General features: G+C 38.0%; 1 protein-coding gene and 1 long non-coding RNA gene across 2 annotated transcripts; one reads left to right on the top strand and one right to left on the bottom strand.

Annotated features, from left to right (window-relative positions):
- Window positions 1–2,034: 2,034 nt before the first annotated feature.
- Window positions 2,035–2,917, bottom strand: LOC122059486. The gene is made up of 3 exons (XR_006134065.1): window positions 2,626–2,917; window positions 2,307–2,530; window positions 2,035–2,207 (listed from the first exon to the last, which is right to left on the bottom strand). It is a non-coding gene; the product is annotated as an uncharacterized LOC122059486 (long non-coding RNA).
- A 1,070-nt stretch (window positions 2,918–3,987) lies between these two features.
- On the top strand, window positions 3,988–20,464 carry LOC122059488 (3-oxoacyl-[acyl-carrier-protein] synthase I, chloroplastic-like). Its single transcript, XM_042622274.1, has 7 exons — window positions 3,988–4,635; window positions 5,646–6,077; window positions 9,707–9,880; window positions 19,411–19,524; window positions 19,613–19,714; window positions 19,975–20,041; window positions 20,156–20,464. Exons 1-7 carry the CDS (start codon window positions 4,171–4,173, stop codon window positions 20,221–20,223), a joined length of 1,422 nt encoding a protein of 473 aa, XP_042478208.1. The 5' UTR covers window positions 3,988–4,170; the 3' UTR covers window positions 20,224–20,464.
- The last annotated feature ends 6,225 nt before the right edge of the window (window positions 20,465–26,689 follow it).

Below are 26,689 nucleotides of genomic sequence, written 5' to 3' on the forward strand. Positions count from 1 at the left end.
CTTCCTATCCGGGCCATGTTGGAAAGAATTGAAATTTTATTAGTTAATTATTTATTAGAATGAAAAAGAAACAGAAACGTAGACGGTAGATCATTGCAGCATTTGCCTATTATTTACAGTTATGTTTGATTGCAAGGAAAATTTAAAGGATTTTACTTGATTGCAATGGAAATTTAAAGGGAATAAAAGTGAAATTTTCAAACTTGAAAAATGAAACTTTTATAATCATTACCCCACCTTACAATCAGACAGAGCCTCCACCTTACAATCAAACAGAGCCTCCAGGTTAACTGATGATTTTTAATAGCAGATTGTATTAGCATGTATGAGACATTTTCTTTTGTTTCTTTAATAATCACTGTTTAGATCAATTTCAATGCATTATTCTAGTGTCTGACTAGTAATGTCGGATTGCATTAAATATCAAAATATATACAACTAAGTGATGATGTGGACATATTCATAAAGTTTGACCGGTGATGTATATTATCACTTGGTGGAAAATGCATGCGATTGAAAATTTTAAAGTCTAAATAATTCTTGAATTTTTTTTTTGATACAATAAATAATTTTTGAAGGTTATACTTAATTGCAAAAAAAAAATTAAAGGGAAGGAAAGTAAAATTTTTAAACTTAAAAAGAAAACTTTTTGTAATCATTACTTATATGATCCCCTGTGATTGTATGAACGAGTTAATTTTTTTTTTTTTTTATCATATTTAGTAATGATATATTTATATGTAATATTTATTTTACATTTTATAGCAACGGGTTTTGAATGCAAAGTAAAATGAAATTTAATAAATTTCATTCCTTTAATTTTCTTTGGTACTTTAATAATTCTTGGAGGCCATGGTTGATTCCTTAGCTCCCTATTCCTTCTCCTTCTTCTCCTTTTTTGTTTTTCTTCTTTTTTCCTCTCCTCCTTTGTTAAGTTGTTGAATGAGGAAATGAATTAGAATTGTACATTATAGACATAAGCTATCACACTAAAGCATGCTTGGCTAAATAATGCATTTTCCAATAAATGAATTAAACCTGTGTGGGCCCATCCTCTTAAGGACTATAAAGCTTAATTACCAATCATAGATGGTGAGTCAAACCTTAAAGGCTTTTGCAGTACATGGGTACGAAACCCCAAGCCCCACAGTCAAATAACCTGATTCTGGTGGTTCACCCTATCTTCTTTTGGTGCCTATGTTCAGATGTGGTGTGGTTTCCACAGAGGTCTTTGTGTGCATGGGATCAAGAACACTTACCACTAAGGTTTATACTGTCTGAACCTCCTCTGATTCGATCAACACTACTTGCATTGACAACAAGGGACATTCTTTCCTTTCGAGCAATAGATCATAGCAATTCATAGGTCCCCAGTGGTTTCAATCTCAGGTTTTTGGGTAGGGGTTTAACAATTATGCTTAGTAAAAGTATGATAATTGAATGCATAAAACTTGGAATGCAATGCCATAAAATGGAAATAAAATAAAACTTATTCCCTCTACAAATTCTGTGAAAGGTGTTTAATGGCTGGAAGGGCATGGGCTCGTATTGTAAGTGTAAACCGTGACGCATAACTAATGCCAAGTACAACAAAACAACTCTTATGCGTGATTCCAGTGCACAAATCTTGTTGATAATCGTGGCTTGAACTACGCGGGATCCTCCAAAACGTAGAAGGGTTCTAGTATTTATAGTAGGGGTGTCAATCAATCGGGTTAGGCCGGTCTCGATTGGGCCTAACCAGGCTTGAGGGTGTGAAATCCTTGCACTATGAACACCCGTTTACTTAAACGGGCCTAGGTTTGGGTGGCATGGTACGGTTTGCAATCAGGCCGGTCGATGTCGGGCTTTAATCGGGCTACCTTAAACGGTCTTATACGGGCCTTAAATGGGTTATGGACCTATTTAATTCTAAACGGGCTTTAAACGTGCCTACCCTAAAATTCTTTTTTAAGGGGATTAAACTATTGGCTTTAAAACTACTACAGGATAACATTCACAATTCCGAAACCATATCCAAGGGAATCATGTCTTTAAAATATAATCTAAGTTACAAGAATTACATTATTTTTAACCGTTGAATGTCCCATTTAAAATGTGAATGTATTGCCTAAGTGAAGTCAGAATTTGAAAAGTTGTTGAACTGTCCGAACCGGTTGATATCTCATGCATGAAAAGTGCCCTTGTTGGTCCAACCAGCATCTCCCCTGCATCATAGACAGTAAAGAATTTTAGAAGAATCAGAATGCCATAATAAGTGAAGAAGAATATTGAATCAGATGATATAATTAAAAGTTTTATTCCACCTGTTGTGAGTCTTGTGACACGCTTTCTTTGTCCTCCGGATATACCTCTCAACGTTTGATCTCCAACCATGGTATCGGTACAAATCTCAAGTCCCAAGGTCTACAAGTATGATGTGGAGAAACAGAAAAAAATGATCAGAGTCCTTACAATTTAAGAAGGGCAGTTGTCTTTCCCTTTACTACCACCTTATCACACTTGTAGTCTGTCACCACTTCCTCAACCCCTGTCAAGATCAATTAACCAATACCTTTAGAGAGAGAAAGATTAGCGAGAGAGAGAGAGAGAGAGAGAGAGAAATTAAGTAAAAGGGGAGGAAACCGTCAAATCCTTTGAGGGCTTTGACAATCTTCCTTGCACAAGCCTCGCAATGCATGTAAACTTTGAGGATGATCTCTTGAGGCTCTTCTGATTTCTTCTAGCAGCGGCGACTAGAGGGAAGAAAGCACCGGCAACCGGCGGCGACTAGAAGGAAGAGCCGAAGAGGGATGAGTTTACTACCCGTAGTTCTTTAGGCAATTAGGCCTTTAGGGTTTTTTTTCACAGGAATTTACCATTTACTATATATTCTTTACTCATATTTTATAGTATTAGTGGTAAAATAGGTATTTAGGCATTTTTGTAAGGGGGTCGGGTTGGTCGGATTAAATGAGTCGATTCTAGCGGGCTTCTTAAGTGAGTCGGGTCAGACGGGCACCCAACGGACTAGTAGCCTATGCCATGAACGCCCGTTTAATAAATTGGCCAATTCAAGTCGGGCCTTAAGTGAGTCAGCTCGATCGGCCCTACCGGTGCGGACTCAGAATTGACACCCCTAGTTTATAGTTTGAAGGTCTCTTGGTCAAGCAAGGCAAGTGTGGAATGCTTTCATGTGTGAGGTGATCTCTTTCCTCATTGGAGAAAGATTTTATGTCTATTTATGGAAAGTAAATTTCTCCCAAAGCGTGGACAAATGCTCACACTTGTCACATAGTTTTTTCTAGAATCTTTTAGGTGTCACAAATGTCTTAATGTGTGGGGGGGGGGAATTACGAGATTTGACTGAAGATATGCAAAATCCCTACAAAATATAGGGTCGGCACAATTTTTAATTTGGCCAATGTCAAACTGGGATGCAAATAGCGTCGGCCAGAGTGCACTTGGTGCTGGCATGATTCAATATGAGCCTAGCTTGAGTTGACTTAGTGGGTTTAGTCCAATTGGATTTTTAGCTCAATTTTGGAGACCAATCTATGATTTCTTAGGTGGTTTTACTCAGTTTTAAGTGTGTCAAAAGTCATATGCCATTGTTACAAAAAAAAAAAAAAAAAAAAAAAAAAAAAAAAAAAAAAAAATCATGCCTATTTAAAAATAATTATGCTCAATTAATTAACCATCCTATGACACTATGTAAACAAAAGCTTATTATTTATGGCTAAGAAAAAACCTTGACCATAAATACAAGATCACTTTGCGTCTCAAGGGAGTTCTTGATTCATCATTGCTACACTCTTCTGGGTGATAAGATGTGGTGTTTGCAAGAATACACCAAGACATATGGGAAGACAAAATGACCTCCTTGCCCCGTACAAAGAAAGGCAAAAAAAACCATTGATCCCTACGTTGGTGACAGAAGCCACGTTCCCTTTCAAGGAACCTTCCCCCTTTTCTTAATTACTTAAACAATCAATCCACCTTTGACGAAATCTAGTGGGTGTCAACGACATCACGCAAACCTAACAGGCTAATATGGCCGTGTTATCGAACCTCCCCCGACATTTAAACTCTAAAGACTGAACAGTAGAACAAGTCAATAAGGTGAGCTGCGTTACCAGTCACCACGACCATCACCCCATCACTTGTCACCGGCGGGCAAAGGAGCAGAAAATGCAGGCGCTTCAGTCACCAGCCCTTCGCATCTCTCCCTTCGAACCACTCCGCAGTAATTCCAATTCAGGCAGAGCCAGTTCCAGAAGTAACTCCAAGAAAAAGCTTCCATGGATGTTGAAGCCCATCTCTGCTTCTTCGACAACATCTTCTGCTCCTAAGAGAGAGAAAGACCCAAAGAAGCGAGTGGTTATTACTGGAATGGGCCTTGTTTCTGTATTTGGCAACGATGTTGATGTCTACTATGATCGCTTGCTTTCTGGTGAGAGTGGTATCGGACCCATCGCTCGATTTGATGCCTCCAAGTTCCCTACTCGTTTCGGTGGCCAGATTCGTGAGTTCAGTTCTGATGGTTACATTGATGGCAAGAACGACCGTCGTCTTGATGACTGTCTGAGATACTGTCTTGTTGCTGGCAAGAAGGCCATTGAGGATGCTGCCCTTGGTGGCGATAGCCTCTCCAAGGTATGAGCTTTTTTTGGTTTTTTTTTTTTTTTCCCCCTCTTCGATCCGAATGAATACGCTAGTGTCTATGCATGTTGGATATTAATTATGGGCTCGTCTCATTTCTCATTTGTTTCATGAGGGGAGAGAGAGACCAGTTGATGTGTTACAAATCTAAGAATGTGGTTCTGCTTTTGAGTGTGAATAATGGTTTGAAGAAGAGATTCTTTCTCGCGTTCTTTATGTGAATTCATGTTGACAAATGCTCGATTCATTTGGGTGTTGTGGGGAGGGGGGGGGGGGGGATAGCGAGTGATTACGGTGATTTCGACCTGATTTTGGTTTGGAAAATTAATGAATATATGTTCTGCTTCACAAATGCAGTTATTTGGATTTATGGACTGTTCTAGTTTCATATGAGGAGTAGAAAAACAATGACTGATGATGCTTGTTATCAACCAAACAACTGATGTTGGATATCCAATCAATTCGAACAATTTTCCCGATCAACAAAGAAGTCCCGGGCCTCAATGACAACGGGAAGCCCACACTTCAGCGGGTATGCTTCTGAAAATTACACAAAACCATGGGCAATTCCGCCTCTCAGTATTCTAGTAAATTACCAAATACGAATACCAACAAAATGTGTGTAGGCCAGGAACCAGTCTGAGTGACTTACCTGTACAGTGGTCTTTCAGTTGCAGGAGTGATTTTTCCTCTTTGTTTGGAAACCTAAGAACTGAATCAAAAATCAAATAATCTCAACAATCTTTTGGTTCTGAATCTATTCCTTTTCCATTAATTTGTGTTGCCACATCAGTGCAACTTTATAGGCGTAGGAGTATGTAAGCTGAATTAGTATCATTACCTCAAGCATTTCAGCCTTATTATTTTTGAAATTTTCACCAATAAACAGAAAAGTCTGAAATTACATATGTTGTCGCTGTGGGTTTTAGTTGCATGCCTCTCATGCTTTGCTGAACCCTCCCCTGAAACTATGTCTTGTTTCTTACCATTGTTCTTTTTGGCAGATTGACAAGGAACGAGCTGGTGTGCTTGTAGGATCAGGCATGGGTGGTCTATCAGTGTTTTCTGATAGTGTTCAAAGTCTCATTGAGAAAGGTCCTAGGAAAATAACTCCATTTTTCATTCCTTACACCATAACAAACATGGGGTCTGCCTTGCTTGCAATAGAACTTGGTTTCATGGGTCCAAATTATTCAATTTCAACTGCCTGTGCTACGTCCAATTACTGCTTCTATGCTGCTGCCAACCATATCCGACAAGGTGAGGCTGATTTAATGATTGCCGGTGGAACTGAAGCTGCAATTGTTCCCATTGGCTTAGGAGGCTTTGTTGCATGTAGAGCTCTGTCACAGAGAAATGATGATCCAAAAACTGCTTCAAGGCCATGGGACAAAGATCGAGATGGCTTCGTGATGGGTGAAGGTGCTGGAGTGTTGGTATGTTCTAGAGTCTTTTGCAAGTTCTTGAGATGCAATTTTTTGATCTCTTATAACTTCTTATTGTGCCTTTGTTTCAAGGGTGACCGTGAGACTGTAGACTAAGTGCATCTGTGTATTGAATTGGTTATGTTCACATGGTTTTAGCTTTAATGCATGGCATAAGCATAAGGCAGAATACACTGACTACTATGCCCTGATTGACACGAACTGTAATTATAGAGTTTTCTCCTTTTGGTTCTGATTTGCATCACCCAGTAATAACCAAAAGCAAATCCTGATTACATTTAATTTAGAAAAAAAGAGTTTGTTCTGAGGTCACAACCATTTATGTGTTTCCTGGATTTCAAATTCCTATATCATCCCCTCTGAGATTTGTTATGGCAATTTGAATGAGGCGTAACAAATGTTATTTGTTCACACAAGAAGAAGGCTGCGAAAACATATCCAAGCGGCCAGAAATAGTATTTCAGCTTGAGAAGGCCCAGCTGGAATTCATTGAACCCAAGTTGGCCTTGATTCTATCGCCTTCAAAATCATGCTCAAAGGCGAAGAGCACTTGGGGGATATAGTAATCACCATGGGAAAACATTTGTGAATTTAAATTGCTTTCAACTGGCAACAGTGGTGTGAATGTTGGAAGAGTTGGGAATGGAGGTGGCACACATAGTGGAAGATGGACGGGATCCTAGCTATTTGATTCGGAACATTCGGGTTCAGCTTTCAGGTGCGATTGCAGTCTTTGACACCATTGCAACTCTTTGAATAGAACTCAAAAAGATTCTCTGGGGTTTCATCTTTGCCACCATTGCTGCTGAGATAGAGCATCATTATGGACACATCTTGATTGCTGCATGCTTGCTGAAGTTAGCACCCCCATAGATGAGAACTTAGGAGGAGAGAACAGAGGTTTAAATCCTGCAGAAAACTGAGAGATTTAGGCTCTGTACTGTAACGATTCTGTTTTTTAAACTTGATTCTGGGTCTGGCACACTTTTTTGCATTTCTATATTTTTGGAGGGATTTTGTGCCTTAAATGTTGTATGGTAACGTTGAAAAAAAGTCGTTTCTGTAATTAAGAAGAAATAGAAACATGTATGGTTCACACTTGACAAAATCGTTTCTGTTGTGAAACAAATATTTACGTAAAATGCCACTTACCACCATAGGAAATAATGAATTCAATGGATTAAAAATAGGTATACCTGACCTGGTTCTCAATTCATAGTGAATGAATTTAGAATTCAAGCGAATTGAGTGCTTAAAAGCTTGTGTAATCAAAGTTCATGATTACAATTAAACCCCTTTGCCCCAACTGTTGAACAAGGAATCCAGTTCAATGGAGTTCTAAAGTCCAGTACTCCAGGCACAGTAACGGGAAGCCACAGCTATTGGAAACTGGCGGTGATTAATGAAACTCACAAATGGGCAGAAGGGCCAAATACATAAGACCTATAGATCGGTATTACATGTTGGGCCAGCAAGGTGGTCCAATGGCTGCTGGATACCCAGAAAATTCAGGAACTAGAACCAATCTATTGACCCCAATAATTCGAAGCTAAAGTATTAATATCTTATAACTCCCTGTAACATATATTCACCATGGAGACGTATAGCAATCAAATTCAGCATCTTGAATTCATCATGAGGGTTAAATAGGATTAGAAAGAGACAACTTGTTAATTGGGGTTTATCCATCACCAAAGCCCTGAGTTTCTTCCACCAAACCTACTCCATGATTCTTTCTCAGTAGCTCATCAAGCGAACTAAAACACACATATCAATAAGAAACAGATCTCAAAGAAGAAATTATACCCAGAAGTGAACACGAAGATCAAGGAAAGAACAAATTTCAGATGAAACCCATAAGTCAGAGAGTTGAATCACCAACCCTCAATGAAACGAGATAGCAGCAATCAAGCTTCTGGAAAATTAAGGTTCGGGAACAAACCTAGAATTGACGAAATAGACATAACCGTACTTCTTTGACATCTAGAAAGTGATGTGATAGTATTTATTTGAGCATTCTACCCACCCCCCCATATCCCTAATTTCTTCGCTTTCAAGTGAAATTGAAGTCCATTAATGGGCTCAAGGCGAAAGCGGTCAATCTACCTTACATTTGTGAGCAGTGGTGACTGGGGAAAACTTTCACAGTGGTCAATACATGGAGTTCCAAGCATGAGCAACGATGGCCACAGATAATGAACACCCACCGTGAGCAGAGAGGTTGGAGGATTCACAGGGCTGAGCGTTACAGTGGTTGAAGTCTCAAATGGGTAGTGATACCCTCTTAGTTTTGATTGTTATGTTTTGATGGCTAATTCCATAAATACCCCTGTCCACTTAAGTGATATATTCATATCTGCGCCTCTTGCTCAGAATCGATTTTGAGATTGAAAAGCTGCAAAAACTTGTGCCAAAAAAAGGGCTCTAAAGCATGAAAAGTGTCCGGTTCATTTCAAAAAAATAGAAAAATGAACCAGGCATACCATACAGCTTTCACCTATTTCTATTCCAAAAAAACCAAAAAACACAAGAATGGATTTTTCAGAACGTTACAATACAGACCCTTACTCTCTTTCGCAAGTAAATAATCCTCAATTGCTTCATCTGCATGGGTGGTACTTAAACTGAGTATCAAATTACTTTTTAACCCTTCTTCTATGACATTGAATGAATTCTAATATGTACAAGCATTTAAAATTCATATCCAATCTCATGTAGTGAAATGACCACTGGGCCCCTATATTCCCAGCCATGTCCCATGTCTTCTTTAATTTATGGTAAATGTTGTCTTATGAGTTTTTGGGAGAACACATACTAATGGAATCAGGGTTTAGTCCTTACAGTAGAATCAGATGCTCAATAGGGATTGTAGGGAGGTGAGATTGAGAATACAACCAGAATTGAGCAATTGTTATAATGAAGGAAGAAGTAAGAGATAAGAGGAATATGACCAAGGATTCTGACCAAAGCCAAGGTTTGCATCTCACAAGCCAAAACAAGGCATCACCAAGCAACCAAGCATCTCAATAGGCTCCATTGCATCTCATAGCTATTGGCATAAAATCAGATATTTCATTCAACTTATAAACTTGCTTCAAAATTCTTGCAAGCAACTCTTTTTATTGATGGGCTAGGAGGGTTCTAGACCCTCATTGGGATTTTTCAAGATATTTAATGAAGTTTACATTTTCAAGGTCTCTCACAACTAACAATGAAACTAACTTATTGACATCCCCAAGACTTCACACTAAATACAACTAACTAGTTGAATCATAAGGGCCACTTATCCCTCATATATGTGCTTCCAAAATAGGCCCATTACAGTAGAAAACATAAAAGTTCCCAGCCTATGACCCATATAACCTATTAGACATTAGACTAGGATTTGTGCTTGTTCCTATGTGAATACTTGTGCTGGAACCTCTCTTGATTATGTCACATACCTTTGTGATTCTAATATCCCCTCCCCCACCCCCCACCCCCCCAAAAAAAAGGTATATTAGATTTTTTTTTTTTTTTTTAAAATGCTTATTGCAATGTTTCACCTCAATTCCTTTTTAATACCTTATCCTACATGGTCTCTCTCTCTCTCTCTTAATGTTTGGTCATTGTCTTGATAGGTAATGGAGAGCTTGGAACATGCAATGAAACGTGATGCACCTATTATTGCTGAATACTTGGGAGGTGCAGTAACTTGTGATGCTTATCATATGACCGATCCCAGAGCTGATGGACTTGGTGTTTCATCATGCATTGAAGGAAGCCTTGAGGATGCTGGTGTGACACCAGAGGAGGTACATTCTTTGTTGGCTTGGTTACTGCTGACAGTCATGTCGTATCAATAATATTTGCATGGAAATATTGTTCTGAGCTTTCTTTCTTTTATTATAGTTTGACTCATCTTGTTGTACTTTAAAATAAACTGTGTCTACAATTCTACATATTTTTTTCTCAAATTCCTATGCCTTTGTTGTTATTATCTGTATCCCCTGATAACAAATTAGAGCAGCAATGTTTTAGATTCAGTTGAAAAATGAATAAATAAATGCTCCAACCTTCTCTCCCAGATTACTACAAGCAATGAAGAGTGGAGGCATTTGATGCCTTTGAGCATGCAAGAGGACCCATCAGAAGACAGTCTGAACTAGTACACAAGAGTCTAATGAAAGTCCCTTTTAAAAACATCTCATTAGTCTCATTAATAGCTTTATCTTATGAATTCTGAACTTCCAACCTAAACATTCCTTTTAAAAACATTCCCATTAGTCTCAGTAACTTTTATCTTATTAACTTATGAATTCTGAACTTATACCATCAAACTCCTTGGAGAGTGGAATCTTCTAGGGGGAAAGTGTTGGATATCACTAGTGGAATTGCCTCTTTTTCGATTTCTTAAAATGTTCAGTGAATTTCTAAATGATGAGGAATTATAAGTATAATCAATTCACAATAATAAGTATACACAATATAGAAACACAAGATTTATAGTGGTTTAACTCCTTGAGTCTACATCCACTCCCTCAAGAACACCTTGAGAGTTCCACTTATATTTCCATTGCAATACAATAGGTGGGAAAATTTACTTTTACAAATCTTTTTAAGGATAAGAGGATCCTTTACAAAAATCTCTTTAAAGGATGAAAGGGTCCTTGCATTAGTCTAAGTACAATGTAGACTATGCAATTCTCAACAACAACAACTCAGCCATATCCCAACTTAGTGAGGTCAGCTACATGGATCCGATCAAAGACAGCGAAAGGAAATTTAGAAGTAAAAGGGGAAGAACACAAACACAACAAATTAATAAAATCTCACCTAAATGGCGTCAGCTACATGGATTCTTGCCCTCCAATCAGATCTATTTGAGGTCATACTTGGGACAAGACCTAACTATGCATGTCTATCCTCTATACTTCTCCTATGGTCATTTTAGGATTGCTCCTAGCTCTTTTGGCTCCTTCAATCTAAATTAGATCATTCCTCCTTACTAGTGCATCCTCATGCCTCTGTTGAACATGACCATACCATCTCAAACGGCTTTTTCGGAGCTAATCATGAATCGGCTTGCTCAACACAAGAGCAAAATATAATTCCAATAAAAGTGGTAAAGAATGATATTACTCAATTGAAGAGTGTGTCAAGTGTTCCTTGTGAGTGTAATATGATATGAATGATGCACTTGAAAAATTCCTTGATCACTTCTCTTGAAGATGAAGACTTGGTGAGCATCTGTGGAGTGCCGAACTTGAGATCACTTATATAGCTTGAGTTAGATGCTCTTGATTTCTCTACCTTCACTTGACTTGAATTGAAGGCCCAATTAAATGATCTTAATAGTAGTGGTTGTGTCATGTTTAACTAAGAACAATGACTCCTTATATAAGCTTAATTGGAGGTCTAAAAATCTGTTTTCAGGCATATTTTTGTCCAATCGTTTAGCCACTTAAAGTAGCCGTTGCAAGACATGCTGAACTAACCGGACTCATACCGGCTAGCCGGTATATCAGCTGTTTGATGAACTGGTTCACTCTTGACTTATCGGCTGTTGCCGGTAGCTCTTTAGAATTTGTGTCTGAGTTCAACTAGATGCATAGCGGCTAGTCCCTACTTCGGCCGATTGGTGAAAAGGCTGGATTGAACACTTTTGCCAATTCAGAGCTACTGTATAGAAATGGGCATAACCCTCTCACTCAGACTTGGATCAAGACAATTCCAGTTGTGTTGGATCCACGACTCGATGATCTACTACTTTCTAGAATAACCCATTCTGAAACTGCCATTTGAAATGACCAAAATGCCCCGAACATGAACTGCAGCAACTGACATGATGTACCACATTACTTGACTTTTAGCTATTTAAGCTTTGTACTTTCCGGGCTTTTCCTAACAGCCTTCCAATATTAGTTAAGTCTATTTGAATGGTCATTGAGCATCTCCTAAGGTCCATTTAATTCATAGGAGAAATGGTGATGCCAATGATATGCAAGATACAAATATGACATGAAGTGTACTAGCCTAAGTGCTTAAGTACAATTCTTCATTTTTTTGTCTTCATTCTCCAATCTTAAGACTTTATTCTTCATCACTTCTTAGACTTCTAATCCTCCACATTTGCTGACTTCAATAGGTGTTCCATTCATCAATTTGGCTCTTTGCTTCAAGTCTCTACAATACACTATTTGAAGACAATTGTTAAATTGCTTACTGTTTGTTATCATCAAAACCAAGTGTGGGCCTTTCCCCAACAAACAGAAGCACATCAGATATAACTTGGATTTTCTTCTTCTATATCATATTTTCCTCTCTTATCACCATATGACCTATGAAAATATACTCTAGTTCCACCTAATGTTGCTACTTCGAATTTCCATAGTAATATTTGTTTCTTAGTTTTTAAACCTAGTGAATTACTTAATTTGACAAATTGCTGAGTTATTTCATTCTTTGGGTATTACTAATGTCGTGAAACCCTTGTCCTGCATCTAGTTTGGTGTGTCCATGGTTGTCCTGTGTCACTTCAACTGCACTATCTTCTTCTTTAATTAGTTGATTGTGAATGCCTAAATTTCAATAAACCTTCCCCTCCCACCACCCCCCCCCCCAAAAAAAAAGAAAAATAAATAAATAAAGGGTTGGGGGGTCAATCCTGCTGACTTAAGGGCTGGACCAAGGATCCCTTGCCACAACTAGATCAATTTGATGAACAAGTTCATTATTTGAAGGCAATTTTGCGCAGGTTTTGGATCTTGTTTTTTCTGATTAAGGCTCCTCAAGTTTCCTGGCAAAATGTATGCACACCCTAAGAAGGGGAGTAGGTTTGCATCGAGTGGAATTCCTAAATTAAGTAGGGATTTGCAAGCAGGACTGGGAAGTTGCAATTCATGCTCTTTGGATGGCTTGGTTTGTAAATTCCGGATCGTAGGGGGAAGCTTCTGGGAAATTGCTTCTCCCACTAATTTTTCCTGCATTGGAACTGAATTTCATAGAGCAGGTACTTAATGAAGAAGCTTCTTCAAGTTCAGGATGGTACAGGTACCTATGTTTGGCATGATAATTGGCACTGGAATCGAGTTCTGCTGCCAAGATATGGAACCAGACCTAGACATGGTTTTTATTCATTGGTATGTCACAGTTTTTATGTGGGTAGACTTTCATCAATGTATATCATACCTGAATTGGAAGCTTGTTGGAATTCTAGTCATGGTTATTTTTGGCATGTGGTGACAGTTAGCAAGTCTTGGTGATGTTTAGCGTAAGTGGTTCTGTTTAAGTTGTAAAGCTAAGAAGCACTACCATATAGGATTCTCTGTCTTTTGGTATTAAAAAGGCATCAAAGGTTATCTACAGCCTGTTTCCTCTACCTGAGTAGGAATTTAATTTTTTTTAGGACAAAAGTAGATTGAACCAGGTTGGCATGGTTGAAAATAACCTGCAAAACAGACCTTTGGTCTCGACTTGGAAAATCAGGGCGAGTTGGTTTCTCCTCTACTAGAATTATTTTAATTGATCTTATCTTCTTGTTTCTTAATTTTTTATTTTGTCCTATCCTTTGGGTATTAATTAGGGAATCCAATCAGCAATCTACTCTAGAGCTGTTGTCCTCCTGCTGCTATGTTGGCCATGAGCTGCAAAGGAATATGCACTGGGTTTATGGTCATAAATAAGAGGAGTTGAGATGTTTGTTGTTTTTCTAGATTCGCCTTATGCCATGGGTTAGGTTGCTATTTGTTAAAAAGGAGATTAGGCCTTAGTTTTACACATTCGTCATGAAATTGATGTTTTCTCCACATGTCAGTACACCGGAACTCAGATCTGTGGTGTGAGGGAATCAAGTAGCTTATTTTTTTGCTCTATAATGTTCTTTTGTGAGTCAACTGTGATAATACTAGAACAATACAATCAGCACCTGCCTAGACCAAGAGAAGAAGAAAAAGAAGACAGAATAAGGAAGAGCGAAGAGAAGAGAAGAGGGCAATAAGGTTGGAGCCTGAAATCCCTAACCACAGCTACAATGTGTATCTATAAAACTTAAAATATAAAGAAATATAATATCTTCCTTACTTACAAGATAACTATCCATAAGCCCTTCATATGGAGAAACATTCCCAAAATACCCCCTATAGTAATACTTCAACACTCCCCCTCAAGTTAGGGTATAAAAATCACTCATACCTAGCTTGGAACACCCATGAATAATGGCTAGCCAAAACAAGGCATTAGTGAACATGTCACCAAATTGATTTGTGAAGCTAATAGAAGGAGTAGAAATCAACTTCCGTATACTGCCATGGTTCAAGATCTCAGCGAGATCTCGCTAATATCTCATTTTTTTCAAAAAGGCGAGACGAGATGCATGGCAAGATATAAATTGTACAAAAACTCGACCGAGATCTCGCCAAATCTTGCCTCTACTTTTTTGAAGAAAAAACACCAAGGAGCAGGGATTTTGGTGCTTTTGCTTGAGGATCTCCATTCCTACACTCATTGAAGCTTGAAGGGTAGAGAATATTACCTCCTTATCTACATTTGGAGTTACTTTTCTATATATGATGTCTTTTAAATTCTTATGATTATGTTGTGTCATGTGTTGATTGTGGAATGTGGATTGTAGAATAGAGCATACTAGCCTAAGGTCTGAAGAGTCGGAGACTACTTACATAGGGTACAAAGTCAAAGTACAATTTTATGTTTGATTTTTAAAAAACTGATGTTTCCATTGTGTTTCGAAGACCTAAAAATAGGTACCAACTACCAGGTCAACTGGGAAAGATCTCGTGAGATCTGGTGAGATCTCTCTTTTTCGGATTAGCGAGATGGGTGGCGAGAGCGAGATCTTAAACCTTGTACATTGTATCCTATACAAATGAAAATCAACTTGAATATGCTTGGTCCGTTCATGAAAACCTGGATTGCTAGCAATATAAATAGCTGCCTGATTATCATAATACATGTATATATTCACAGGCTTGATAATCGGAAAACCAAGCTGATGAAAAAGTGACTTTAACTTCATCAACTAAATGTTGTGGTATGATCCATAGCTCTATACTCCGCTTCAACATTAGATCTGGCCAATGTAGTTTGTTTATTACTCCTCCAAGTAACTAAGTTACTACCACAAATGTACAGTAACCAATAATGGATTTTTTATCACTTGCACCAGCCAAATCAGCACCAGAATGGCCAATAATGTCAGTATGACCGTGAGATTATTAATAAGACCTTTTCCTGGAGCACATTTAAGATATCTCAATATACGCTTCCTCCCAATGAGATTGCTTAGGTTTATTTATCCATGACCTAACTTATAACAACACCAAAATATATTTTAGGTATGGTGACAGTAAGATAAATGAGTGTACTAAAAAATTGTCTGTAGGCTCCAAATTTATGATGAGAATCCATAGGTGTATCTACATTCGAACCTAACATGCCAATCTTAGAAAGAAGATCGAGAACATACTTCCTCTGAGATAGGATCTTGTTGCTCTAATTCCTCTGAATAAATGCAATCCCCATGAAATATCTGAGGCCACCTAAGTCTTTCATCTAAAAATACCTCTAGAAGTAAGCTTTGACATCTGCAATACCTGCTAAGTCACTACAAGAGATGATGTTATCAACATAAACAACCCTTGCGATGAACAAAAACAGAATGATTGGAGTAGCATTGTGTGAATCCATAGTAACACTTTCGCTTAATTTTTCAAACCTGCTCTTGGGGACTACTTCAAGCCATGAATGGATTTGTAAAGCTTAAACACGTCATGTGCATTCTCCCCTTGAGCAACATACCCAGGTGGTTGCTCTATATAGATTTCTTCGAGTAAGTCACCATACAAAAGGCATTTTTGATATCAAACTAAAACAGGGCCATCTAGATTAACAGTTAGGGAAATAAGAACACAAATATGATTAAGGTGATCAATAGAATCAACAAGGTTATACTTGAAGGATTTCACACAACAGTACTAGACAACATAGTTGTAAAGGCGTTGCCTGGGAGACAAGGAGGCTTTGTGGTTCAAGGTGTGCTCTTGCTTAGTAGCATAAGGCGTCTTTTTTACTTTTTATTCGTTTTGTAATAATTTCATTCTCTTGTGTAATTTGTTATCATACACTGCATAACATAGAATTATATGGAATCATGATTAAAAAAAAGAAAAAAAAAATGATAAGAACAGAAAAGAAACGAGGGTTGTGACTCTGAGTTGCCAAGAATGAAACCCTTGAGTCTCTACTACCTCTTCAATATTGGTTGTTGGCACTCCCTTGCAACTCCGGCTTTGGCAACAAACTGCAACTGCATCCCCGATAAGTTTCTTCCTTCTTTCAGTAACTTCTTTTCCCCTTCTCTCTAATTTTCCTCCTTCTCCTTCTTCTATGGCAGTGGTGGTAGCCAGTGGCTACTGTTTTTGTTGTAATTCTGCGATTCGAATCTTCTTCTCTGTTACGGTAACTTTTTCCCCCGTTCTTCTTCTTTTCATTTTTTATTTTTTATTTATTTATTATTTTATTATTCTCCTGAGCATAGTTGTCATGGCATCTAGGCAACCCCAGGCCTTGGAGGGGGTCCAAATGCAAGGCAACCAAAGCTCCTGGAAGTGGTGGTGGCCAGTGGCCTACGCCTTGACAAATGACAACTATGGTTCCGAGCTTTCTTCTTCTATGGAAGTGGCGATGGCTAGTGGTTCCGCTGTTGTAATTCTGTGATTCAAATCTAATTGAATTGAAACTATTAGTACAAGTCATATAATTCTGTGATTATCTTAGAGGTAAATCAAACAGTGTCCATGTTAGGCAATAACGCAGGGCATCCATCTCTACATCCATAGCCGATTTTCACCCAGGGTGAGAGGACACTTCATGATAAGTTTTAAGAACAGAGTGCTCAGACAAGGACAAAGCATGAGTACGAAGTGAAGATGGAAATGGGAAATTGAAACAAACTGAACAATAGGATAAGTAACCAAGGATTTTTAGAACACAAGTGAGTACATGAGTTAGTACCTTTCTAAAGGTCTACAGGTAAATCAGTGGTTGCAAAAGGATGCGAAGGATCCCAGTCGAAGATTCAGGCTGTGTAGAGGGCAATATTGGAGGAAGGATCCACAGCCTGTGTAGATGGCTTAGGGCAGTGCCTGTAGAACAAGAAGACCAGCTGCAATCAGGACATTAAACTGGAATAAAAATTGCGTTGGCCTTGGTGACAAATTTGGGTATTGATCATGGGTTTAATTCTGGATGAGGCTATGCTTGTCCTCAAGGTAATGAGGTTATGAAGCATCAAAGTTAAACATTATCTAATTTAATTTATCTGTAAACCTATTGGTGGATAATAGTTTGGAAGACGGTAATAGGTGAAAGAAAGTTGAAAAGATGATCAAGCATTGTGTTTCCTATCCTTGCCCTCGAGATAATAGTTTGGGATTCTTCTGAGGTGTTGTTGTGTTCCTTTCTTTTACTCTTTTTACTCTTATAACAACTCAAGCCTTTTCCCAACTAAATGGGGGTCGGCTATATGGATCCGTGAGAGAATAAAATAATAATAAGAAACGTAAAAGGAAGGAACACAACAACACCTCAGAAGAATCCCACCTAAATGGGGTCGACTACATGGATCCTTGCACTCGAAACAACTCTATTTGAGGTCATACTAGAGCCAAGATCTAAACACTGCATGTCGTTTCTCATACTTCTCCTATGGTCATTTTAGGATTTTCCGTAGCTTTTTTAGCTTTATCCATTTGAATTTGAATTTAAACACTGGTGCATCCCAATGCCTTCGTTGAACATAGCCATACCACCTCAAACGACTTTTTTCGAGCTTGTCCTAGGTTGGGGAAACTCTTAAATGAACTCTAATACGGTCATTCCTTTGTCCCTCCTAGTTTTGCCACACATCCATCTCAACATCGTCATCTCTGCTACACCCAGTTTATCTATTTTACGCTTGTTGACTATCAAACATTTCGCTTTATACATCATTCCGGTCTTATGACTGTCCTATAGAATTTTCCTTTGAAGCTTTACAGGAATACGTCAGTCACACAACACTCTAGATGCACCTCTCCACTTCATTCATTCTCCTTTAATTCTCTGAGGAACATCATCCTCTATATCACCGTTCTTGTTTATGCTGACCCCAGATATCTAAAATAATCACTTTACAGTATCTCTCTCAGTTTCACAGTTTCGTTATCCGTCTTAGTGTGACTAAAGTTACACACCATATACTCCATCTTCGTTCTACTGGTATTAAAACCTCTTGATTTCATAACTCCAACTTAGCGTCAATCCCTACTATTATTTCATCCACCAAAACAATATCATCAGCAAAAAACATACACCACAAAACCTCATCTTGAATGTTCTTGGTTAAATTATTCATGATAAGCGCAAACAAGAAAAGGTTTAAATTTTATCCTTGATGTAACCTAATTGTAATTGGGAATTCACTACTTTGACCTCCTACGATTCTCACACTAGTCACATATTTACTCGACACCCTTCTCTTCTCTAGTATATGCTAGATTAACTCTCTACGAACTTTGTTATAATATTTTTCTAGGTCAATAAAGATCATATGGAGATTCTTCTTGCAAACTCTAAATCTTTTATGAGCCTCCTGAGTAGATTAATAGCTTTTGTTTTTTATTTACTTAGCATAAAACCAAATTGATTCTCCGAGATAGTTTCTCTTCTTAGGTTTCATTGGGCATAAAACCTTACAGTTTTTCCTGTGACCTGGGATTGTGAATAGACAGACATTCAAGGATTTTGAGATTGGATCGGGCGGGCTGCCTGATCCAGATGAGGACCGGTGGTCGCTGACCATCTGACACTAGCCAATACTTGTGGAAATTGGTCAGATATCAGGCTGGATTGGATGAGATCCTGATTGGGTTTGGCATCTGCCGATCTAGTCTCCCATTCGTCTGGATTGCCCCAATCCAGATCAGGACCTGTAGTCACTAGTCACGCAGCTGATACTAGCCAATACTTGTGAAAATTGGTCAGAGATCAGGATGGATTGGATAATCTAGTCTAGATTGTGTTTGGCATTCACAGATCTGATCTCCCATACCATTCTTAAATCCTTGATAGTAATGACCCATTGACTTTTAAATTCTAATACATGTTAACTGCATGGATTTCTAACCCCCTCTCCGCCCCCCAAAAAAAAAATCTGGATGGATATGGTTTTATTTATTTGTTATTTTTTTTTTTTTCTCTGATTAGCTTTTATAGCCAATGGGAACTGAGTTCACTCCAAAATTGTCGGTTGAGGAATAAACAAATCACATGGCTGTATTAATTCCAGGTTAATTACATAAATGCACATGCAACTTCCACACTTGTTGGTGATCTGGCTGAGGTGAATGCTATTAAAAAGGTATTCGGGAACATTTCAGAGATCAAAATGAATGCAACCAAGGTAATCTCTCTCTGCATGTTTGAAAGTTTTGAATTATATTTTGCTGATATTTATCAACTTATGATTTATTACTTTTGGTTGCCTACAGTCCATGATAGGGCATTGCCTTGGCGCAGCTGGGGGGCTGGAAGCCATTGCTACAGTGAAAGCCATAACTACCGGTTGGCTGCATCCTACGATAAACCAGTTTGTACGTATTATCTATTGATTTAAGAGAAAAAGGACAAAGAATGTTGCAGTTAACTTTTCTAGTATTTTCATTTGAGAATTTTTTTTTTTTTTTTTTTTGGATAGACCCCAAGGAAAGTTGAACACATGACCTCTTAATTTTGAGGTGTTGGTCTTTGCCAATTGAGCAACCCCCTTGGGGTTATTTGAGAAAATCTTATCTGCATTCCATTCCTCATCATCCGAATTTTTATAATCTCAAGGTTCCTTGCGTAATTGCAGAATCCAGAACCTTCTGTTGAGTTTGATACAGTTCCAAATGTAAAGAAACATCATGAAGTGAATGTCGGTGAGTTACTGAACTTGGCATTTGATATTTGGTTTGAAGTGGAATCATGATCAAAAAGTTACTTTTTCCATTTGACCATAATCATATACTCTTTTTTTTCACTACTAATTGCAGCTATTTCAAATTCATTTGGCTTTGGAGGACACAACTCTGTTGTGGTTTTTTCAGCATTCAAGCCTTGATACCAACCTATAGTTTTCAATTTTGGGAGGATAACATTGATTCTTATTCCTTATTTTATTTCTTAAATGCCATTTTTTTTCTTTTCTTATATATTTGGAATCCTACAAATGTTCTTTGAGTAGGTTTTTGTTTTCTTATGATGCATTTCTGTAGGTTGTGATGTAACTGAGGCTCAACTACCTGCCATAGTTTTGTTGGAATTCCCTTGAAATTAAGAGATTAGCCGCACAGTTTTTGGTAGTCTTCTAGTTTTTGGTTCTTATTGGAAGCAAAAGAAATTATCATTTGTATATTAGAACGCTTCTCTTTGCTCATGCGTATACAAGAATGGAATAAGGTGGATAATGCTCTGGTAGATTTTGACACTCTTCTTGCTGCTGTTTTTGAGATTTTTTATTATGTAAGAAGGTGAGTTTTTGAATCTCTTCGTCCATGGTGATTTAGTGCTATGATTGGACTTCCAAAATAATAAATCTCATTATGAACTCCTATCTCCGATTGATGAAGATCTGAAATATATATATATATATATATATATTTTCCTTACGACAGGTATTCAACTAGTCCCACGGATCCCATACTGACCCCATAATCACATAGATCGGGTTATACTGGGATTGAATGAGAACTATTCAACTTTCATTGAAAGCAGTGAAGAGCACTAAACACCCCATGTGAGTTGCCCCTAAGGAGGTAAGAGGAGCCGAAATTAAAATCACACGCTTCCTAAAGCAAAGGTCTCCTATCAACTCGGCTCCCCCTTTCATTGGTCCAAGCAAAGTTTCTCTTTATCATGGGCGAAGGAAAACTTGGTCCACACAAGAAAAGGCTTTTTGGGAGAAATATCCTTAATATTCAAATGGGAGAAACAAATTGGCAAAGTGAAAAACATTTTTTTTAATAAAACTCTCAATTTGCTGCTTCTAAGCAAAGCCTATAGCTATTGTGATGATGTTAAGAAACTTCTTCTATTTCAAATTACCGATTGTAAACAGAAAGAAGTACAATTTCACCATGAAATTTGTCACTCTCTCAATCTTTAACAAACTTAAATAGACAAAAAGAAAGTTCAGAAATCTGTATCGATTGACACACTATAATAAGGGCTAATTACTATCACTCCCACACTTAACCTACATTTATAAAAAATTCTTCACCTCAACCTTTTTTTCTCTCTTTTTTCACTCCACTATATTTAAACTTTCACATCTCCTACCCCTTGTTTTTAAGTGTCTAGAGTCTAGACTATCCTTCTTTTTCAAAAAAAAAAAAAAATAAAATAATGGGTTCTTCAACAGAGTTCAATTTTTTTTTTTTTTAATTAATTTTCTCTCTCCTCATCCTCCTACTACTATTTGCAAACACAACGGAAGGCAAATCCCGCCCCCCTAGTTCCCTCCTCCCCCCCCCCCCCAACCCCCTCTCTCACCCTCACTTAACCCTTGACCTGCAACCCTACCCCACCCTCCCCTGCCCCAGCCAACCCTGCAAAAAGAAGTGTGTAAAATGTGGTGATGGAGCATTGGTTTTATATCGTTGGCTGTAAATTTTGAAATCCATGTACAAAAGATTACGTGGCACCCATACGTAGAGGACACAAAGACATGTGTTGGCGGTAGACTTTGAAAACCCTTTGCAAGTGGTTACATGCCACTCGTGCGTAGAGAGCACAAAGACGTGCTGAGGAAAAATGAGGTCTTTTGACAGATGTCATTTAAATAGCAAGGAACAAGTTAGTGGGAACGGTAACCCAACTGATTTAAACTTGAAAGACGCTATTTAAAGAAGTGGATTTCGGCCAAGAGGGGATCAACAACAACCCAAACTCATCAACAATACAATTCTTTATCAATACTATTTCTTTCATGGTTTAAGACTCAATTTAGGACTCTGTTACTTATTACTTGGTGTAGTTCTCCACGAGTTTCCCCTATTGTGGACTCTTGTGTTTGTTCCCTAGAATCTATCTCAGAAATAAACTGCTTTTCTTTGAGGTTCAATTTCCTTGACTTGTTTTTCGGGCTTGATCTTGTCTTAATCAAAGTCCCTGGAGCGATCAACGCAAGAGGGAACTCCATTCGTTTGATCGAACTCATATTATATTGAATCCGATCAATAAGAATTCTAACATGCATGAGCAAAAATCAATATAATTAGTATCGTGAGAAATCAAGGAGGAAGCGAAGAAGATACTAGACATAAAAAAAACCCATCTTCATACATATTGATTAAAACTAGGACTTTTTTTTTTAATTCCATTTTTATTTTGGCTAAACTATGAAATGGGCTTCCAGTTCTTTCGGGTTTCTGTCCTTTCACTATCGTATTCCTTACCTTTATTTTCTTTGTTGAAATTTCTGATTATTCTTGCTTTTGTACCTATGAATCCATCGTTTCCTCTCTCCTGACCCAATCAAAGAAAACTAAATTATTAGACTAATAAAAGAGAGGAAGAAAGCGAAGATTATGATCACTGTCTGCAAACCCTTTGCATATGGACGGTTCAATTACTGTCTTTAGGTGAATCCTTGGCTTGGTTTGAGATTTGGGGACTGTGGGAGAGGTGACGAGGATGACAGTAAAAACCCGGTCTTCAGTCAAGAGGTTGGTTACTGAAGCTCATTTGCATCACTCCAACTGGGACCAGCATCGTTACCAATGTAACTGCTAAGAAGAACTGAGGGCTATGAGAAGATTTTGGATTCACATAACAAGCTTTTGATAACAACCCAAATGTGTCAGATTCCAAAACAGATGAATGTAAAGCCATCATTAGCAAAATTAGGTTAAATAGGTATAGATTGAATGTTGTATCCGTGTTCTAATCCTGTTAAATTTGAACTTTGTAATAAGTCTCACATAAAATGTTGTTAGCACCAATGACTTCTGGATTGTGATAGTCTACTGTCGTGATGAAGGAAAGGATGACTCTACCTGCAAATACAGTTCTTGCCTAAACCACTGGAAAAGATTCAAACCTTCGATGCCTAAGTGGGGAGTGATCTAACACCTCCCCACTAGACCTTACGCACATCTCTAGGGAACCCCCTAATGATTGAAAAAAGGGTACAGAAGACAGAAAAATATAGCTACTGGGTAAATTTCCCGTAGTATGATGTTTTTGAAAAAATGGGCTAAATTATGGAAAGATAGTCTTATATTGGCCCGACCATATATATATATATATATATTCCATCTCAATTTGTGGAGCAAAATCGTAACTGAGTATTCCGTTACTACCTCTTTTTTTTTTTCTTTCAAATTGGCAAGGTTCAGGTCATAAGAAGGATCATCAACCTAGTGAGAGCATCGGCGTTGCAAGCTACCCACAATCGCAACCACCTTGCGACTTCTCCATTTTTTCAATCCTCCAAATTCAAGATGGGGGTGGGTAAGGGACAGGGTGATGATTTTGGGTCGCAGGGGTGCTTGGGATGGGGTTGGGCGGAGAGGCGTTGTATAGCGTTTTGATAATTAAATAAATGAATAATAGATAGGGTTAGTCTTCTATTTGTTTGAACATCCTAGAATTGTGATCTGCTTACTCTTTAAATCTGAAACAAACCTTATAAATTCCACTATTATTAAAAAAATGTTTCCCATTTTGATTAGCTTGAGACGTGCGAGATTAGTCATTCTCGTCTTTTAGCTTCCTTATTTATCGATTTAAGCCCAAGAAAAAGGGTAACTTCATTGACCAAATCCAAAGATGGAGAAACACGGAGGCTGGCTTCCAGCAGGGGCAGGGCATGTGATGCGCAGGAGCAGAAGCACAGGGCATTGCAGGGGTGGTGTATTTTTCCGTATATGACATTTTATACATTAAAAAACAGATTCGACAGCTAAAAGTTCGGATACGGCAAAAAAAACGCTCATTTACTAACTATTTATTTTTTATTTTTTTTGGTAGAATTCATTTACTAACTATTTTGAAACTACATTAATGTAGTGTTTGGCATAGCTTTTCAATTTTCTTCTGAGTAAAATATATTGTTTGGTACTTAAATTGAAGTTTAAACCAGTTTTTTTCAGCCTCAATTTTCATTTTAAAAACGAGGTTACTGCAAGATCCTCTACCGCAGCTACGGATTCCAATCAAACAAATGCCCCACCAGGTAGACCTGATGGTTCATTATCACCAACTCCTCCAAAGAACAAACATAATTTCTTTTCTAAGTACTGTGACCATGGCTGCTTCTCTGTTGCACCTTGATTTTACTAGGGTGATGAAGAAGAAGAAGAAGAAGAAAAATAGCAGGTAGAACATGTTAGGATGGAAGCCATTGAAGGTACCGCTGCCGACTACAGATTTCCAAGGTTAAGCAGAGTATTGAAAATAGGTTGTGTTAGATCAAACACCAAGAAACACGAATAATAAAGAGATAATAGATCCGCACGACAGAGATTTAACGAGGTTCACACACCAGGGTGGTGTGCTACGTCCTCGGGCGAAGAAGAAGATGATTCACTATGCAGAAGAGAGATTACACCCTAGCAGCAGCGAGAAAAAACTCACCCTAAAACCCTAGCTACGTGAAAACCCTAGAATACAATGACTTTCTCAACAAACAACAGTACATTATATATATACTCCAAGCTCTCTGCTTCCATCATAGATCTCAGAAAATTTTCCATTCGGGTTGCCACCAAAATATGTCGGATCGGGTCAATCTTCAAAACGGGTCAAAAATTCGAGACAAACTTAACAGGCTGGAGTGCTAAAACTGAAAAAATGTGTCTCAAATCTTATGAATCTATCATTGCTGACCCTGAATGCAATTCTTCTCCATCGCCCTCTGGACTGATTGTGAAGAATTGGTACATATCATCCAGTCATGGGAAGATCAATGGCCCTGGAGTTCGTTTACATTTTTTATCAGACATTTCTAAAGTTTGTAGACACTTTATTCCTTCAGCCTCTGTAGTAACAATGTAGAAGTATGGTCTCAATCGCCCACCAGCTAGCCATCAAGGCAAAGACTAATAAATCTAAGGATCTTGTAGAGAAGGTTATATAGACCAATGGTAATTCCTAGCTGGCCCTTTAATGTGATTGTTTCTCATGAATTAAGAACCTTAACAAAAGAGTACAATTAATACAAAATAGTTTCTCCAAAAATTTCTAATTAAAGATCACAGAAGTTCCATTGATTCTTTCTGGTAGCCACATTATTCCTTCCCCTCATTATATTTAAAAATTTTGAACTCTTGACATAATGGCTGGCGCATCTGGTGATGCAAGAGTGGTAGAAGATATTGGTGCTGAAGCACAACCAGTGGAGGTGAACCTCGCTGCAATTGCCTTGATTTCTGCAATATAGTGCAGCATCATATGCTCTAGCTGCCTTTTCTGGAGCATCATAAGATCCAGACCATATCCTTGTTGAGCTATTTGGAGCATGTATCATCGACCCCATTTTCTCATTCAGACTCCCTCGAATGATCCTGGGAGTAAAGAAGAAAGAGGTATTTACGGGCAAGGAGGTTGGCTCATCCCAACTGAATGGACAAGTAATGCAGCTGAGGTTAAAATAGGGAGTGAACGACTGAACGTGGAAACAAGATGATTGAAGCGTGTGATATTACAAACCACACGTGGCGATGAAGATACTGTCACTTGGCCTCCCACTGACAACGCAGTCCTCCAACTATGCAGATCAGTGAACGTAGTGTCACATGTTACATACCAGTCAGAAATACCACAATCTACTCATATAGAAAGTAATTACCTAACTCTCCTGCTAAACTATATTTTTACTGGAAATCCCAAAAAGAATAAGTAATTACAAAAGACTCCACAATTGGGCAGCATTAAGTGCAAGTGAGCAAGTGAGTTGTCACTCAGATATTCTTCTCTAGTTCTATGATGATTGGCTACTAAGAAGAAAAAGGAGAAGTGGTATTTTTGCTTATGTAGATTATATCAGTTTTAAAATATGAAGGTTTTCTAGTATTAGGTATCCAGGGTTTTTGGTTTAAAATATGAAGGTTTTCTATTACAAGTTATCCAGGGTTTAAAGAAGAAGAAAATCCATGGAGATCATTGTAATAAATAAATAAATTGAGACCTGCAGGTCTCGAAGCTTTAATAACTGTGATATGTAAGCAACATCAGTTTATCATCAAACAGTATTCATGGATTAAAGGTAGCAGTCCTGTGAAAAGAAAAACTGCCTTACCTGATTGGAATAAACTCTAGTCAACAACTCAGCCCTATCCCAATTAAATGGAGCTAGATAATAAAACTATTCAAATATTGACTAAATCAGAGCATCCGGTACATCAGTCTTTATGTGTTTATTCTAATTCCCTAGAAAATAGCTGAAGTGACCTGTCATGCTCCCCGAATTCTAAAAAAGAAAGAAAAAGGATAACAGGTAATTTCACAATCAGGATATATGCAAAAGATTTGTTTATAAAAAGGTTATCCAAGACCTTGACAAATTCTAAGCCATCATGTGCTTG

Source organism: Macadamia integrifolia, chromosome 13, assembly GCF_013358625.1.
Source record: "Macadamia integrifolia cultivar HAES 741 chromosome 13, SCU_Mint_v3, whole genome shotgun sequence".
Taxonomy (NCBI): domain Eukaryota; kingdom Viridiplantae; phylum Streptophyta; class Magnoliopsida; order Proteales; family Proteaceae; genus Macadamia; species Macadamia integrifolia.

What these genes read in the sequence shown, in the direction of transcription:
- LOC122059488 (XM_042622274.1), top strand. Translation starts at nt 4,171, where the DNA reads ATGCAGGCGCTTCAGTCACCAGCCCTTCGCATCTCTCCCTTCGAACCA. An exon ending in GTGAAGGTGCTGGAGTGTTG is followed by an intron (nt 6,078 to 9,706) that starts GTATGTTCTAGA and finishes TTGTCTTGATAG; the next exon opens with GTAATGGAGAGCTTGGAACA. An exon ending in CTGGTGTGACACCAGAGGAG is followed by an intron (nt 9,881 to 19,410) that starts GTACATTCTTTG and finishes TATTAATTCCAG; the next exon opens with GTTAATTACATAAATGCACA.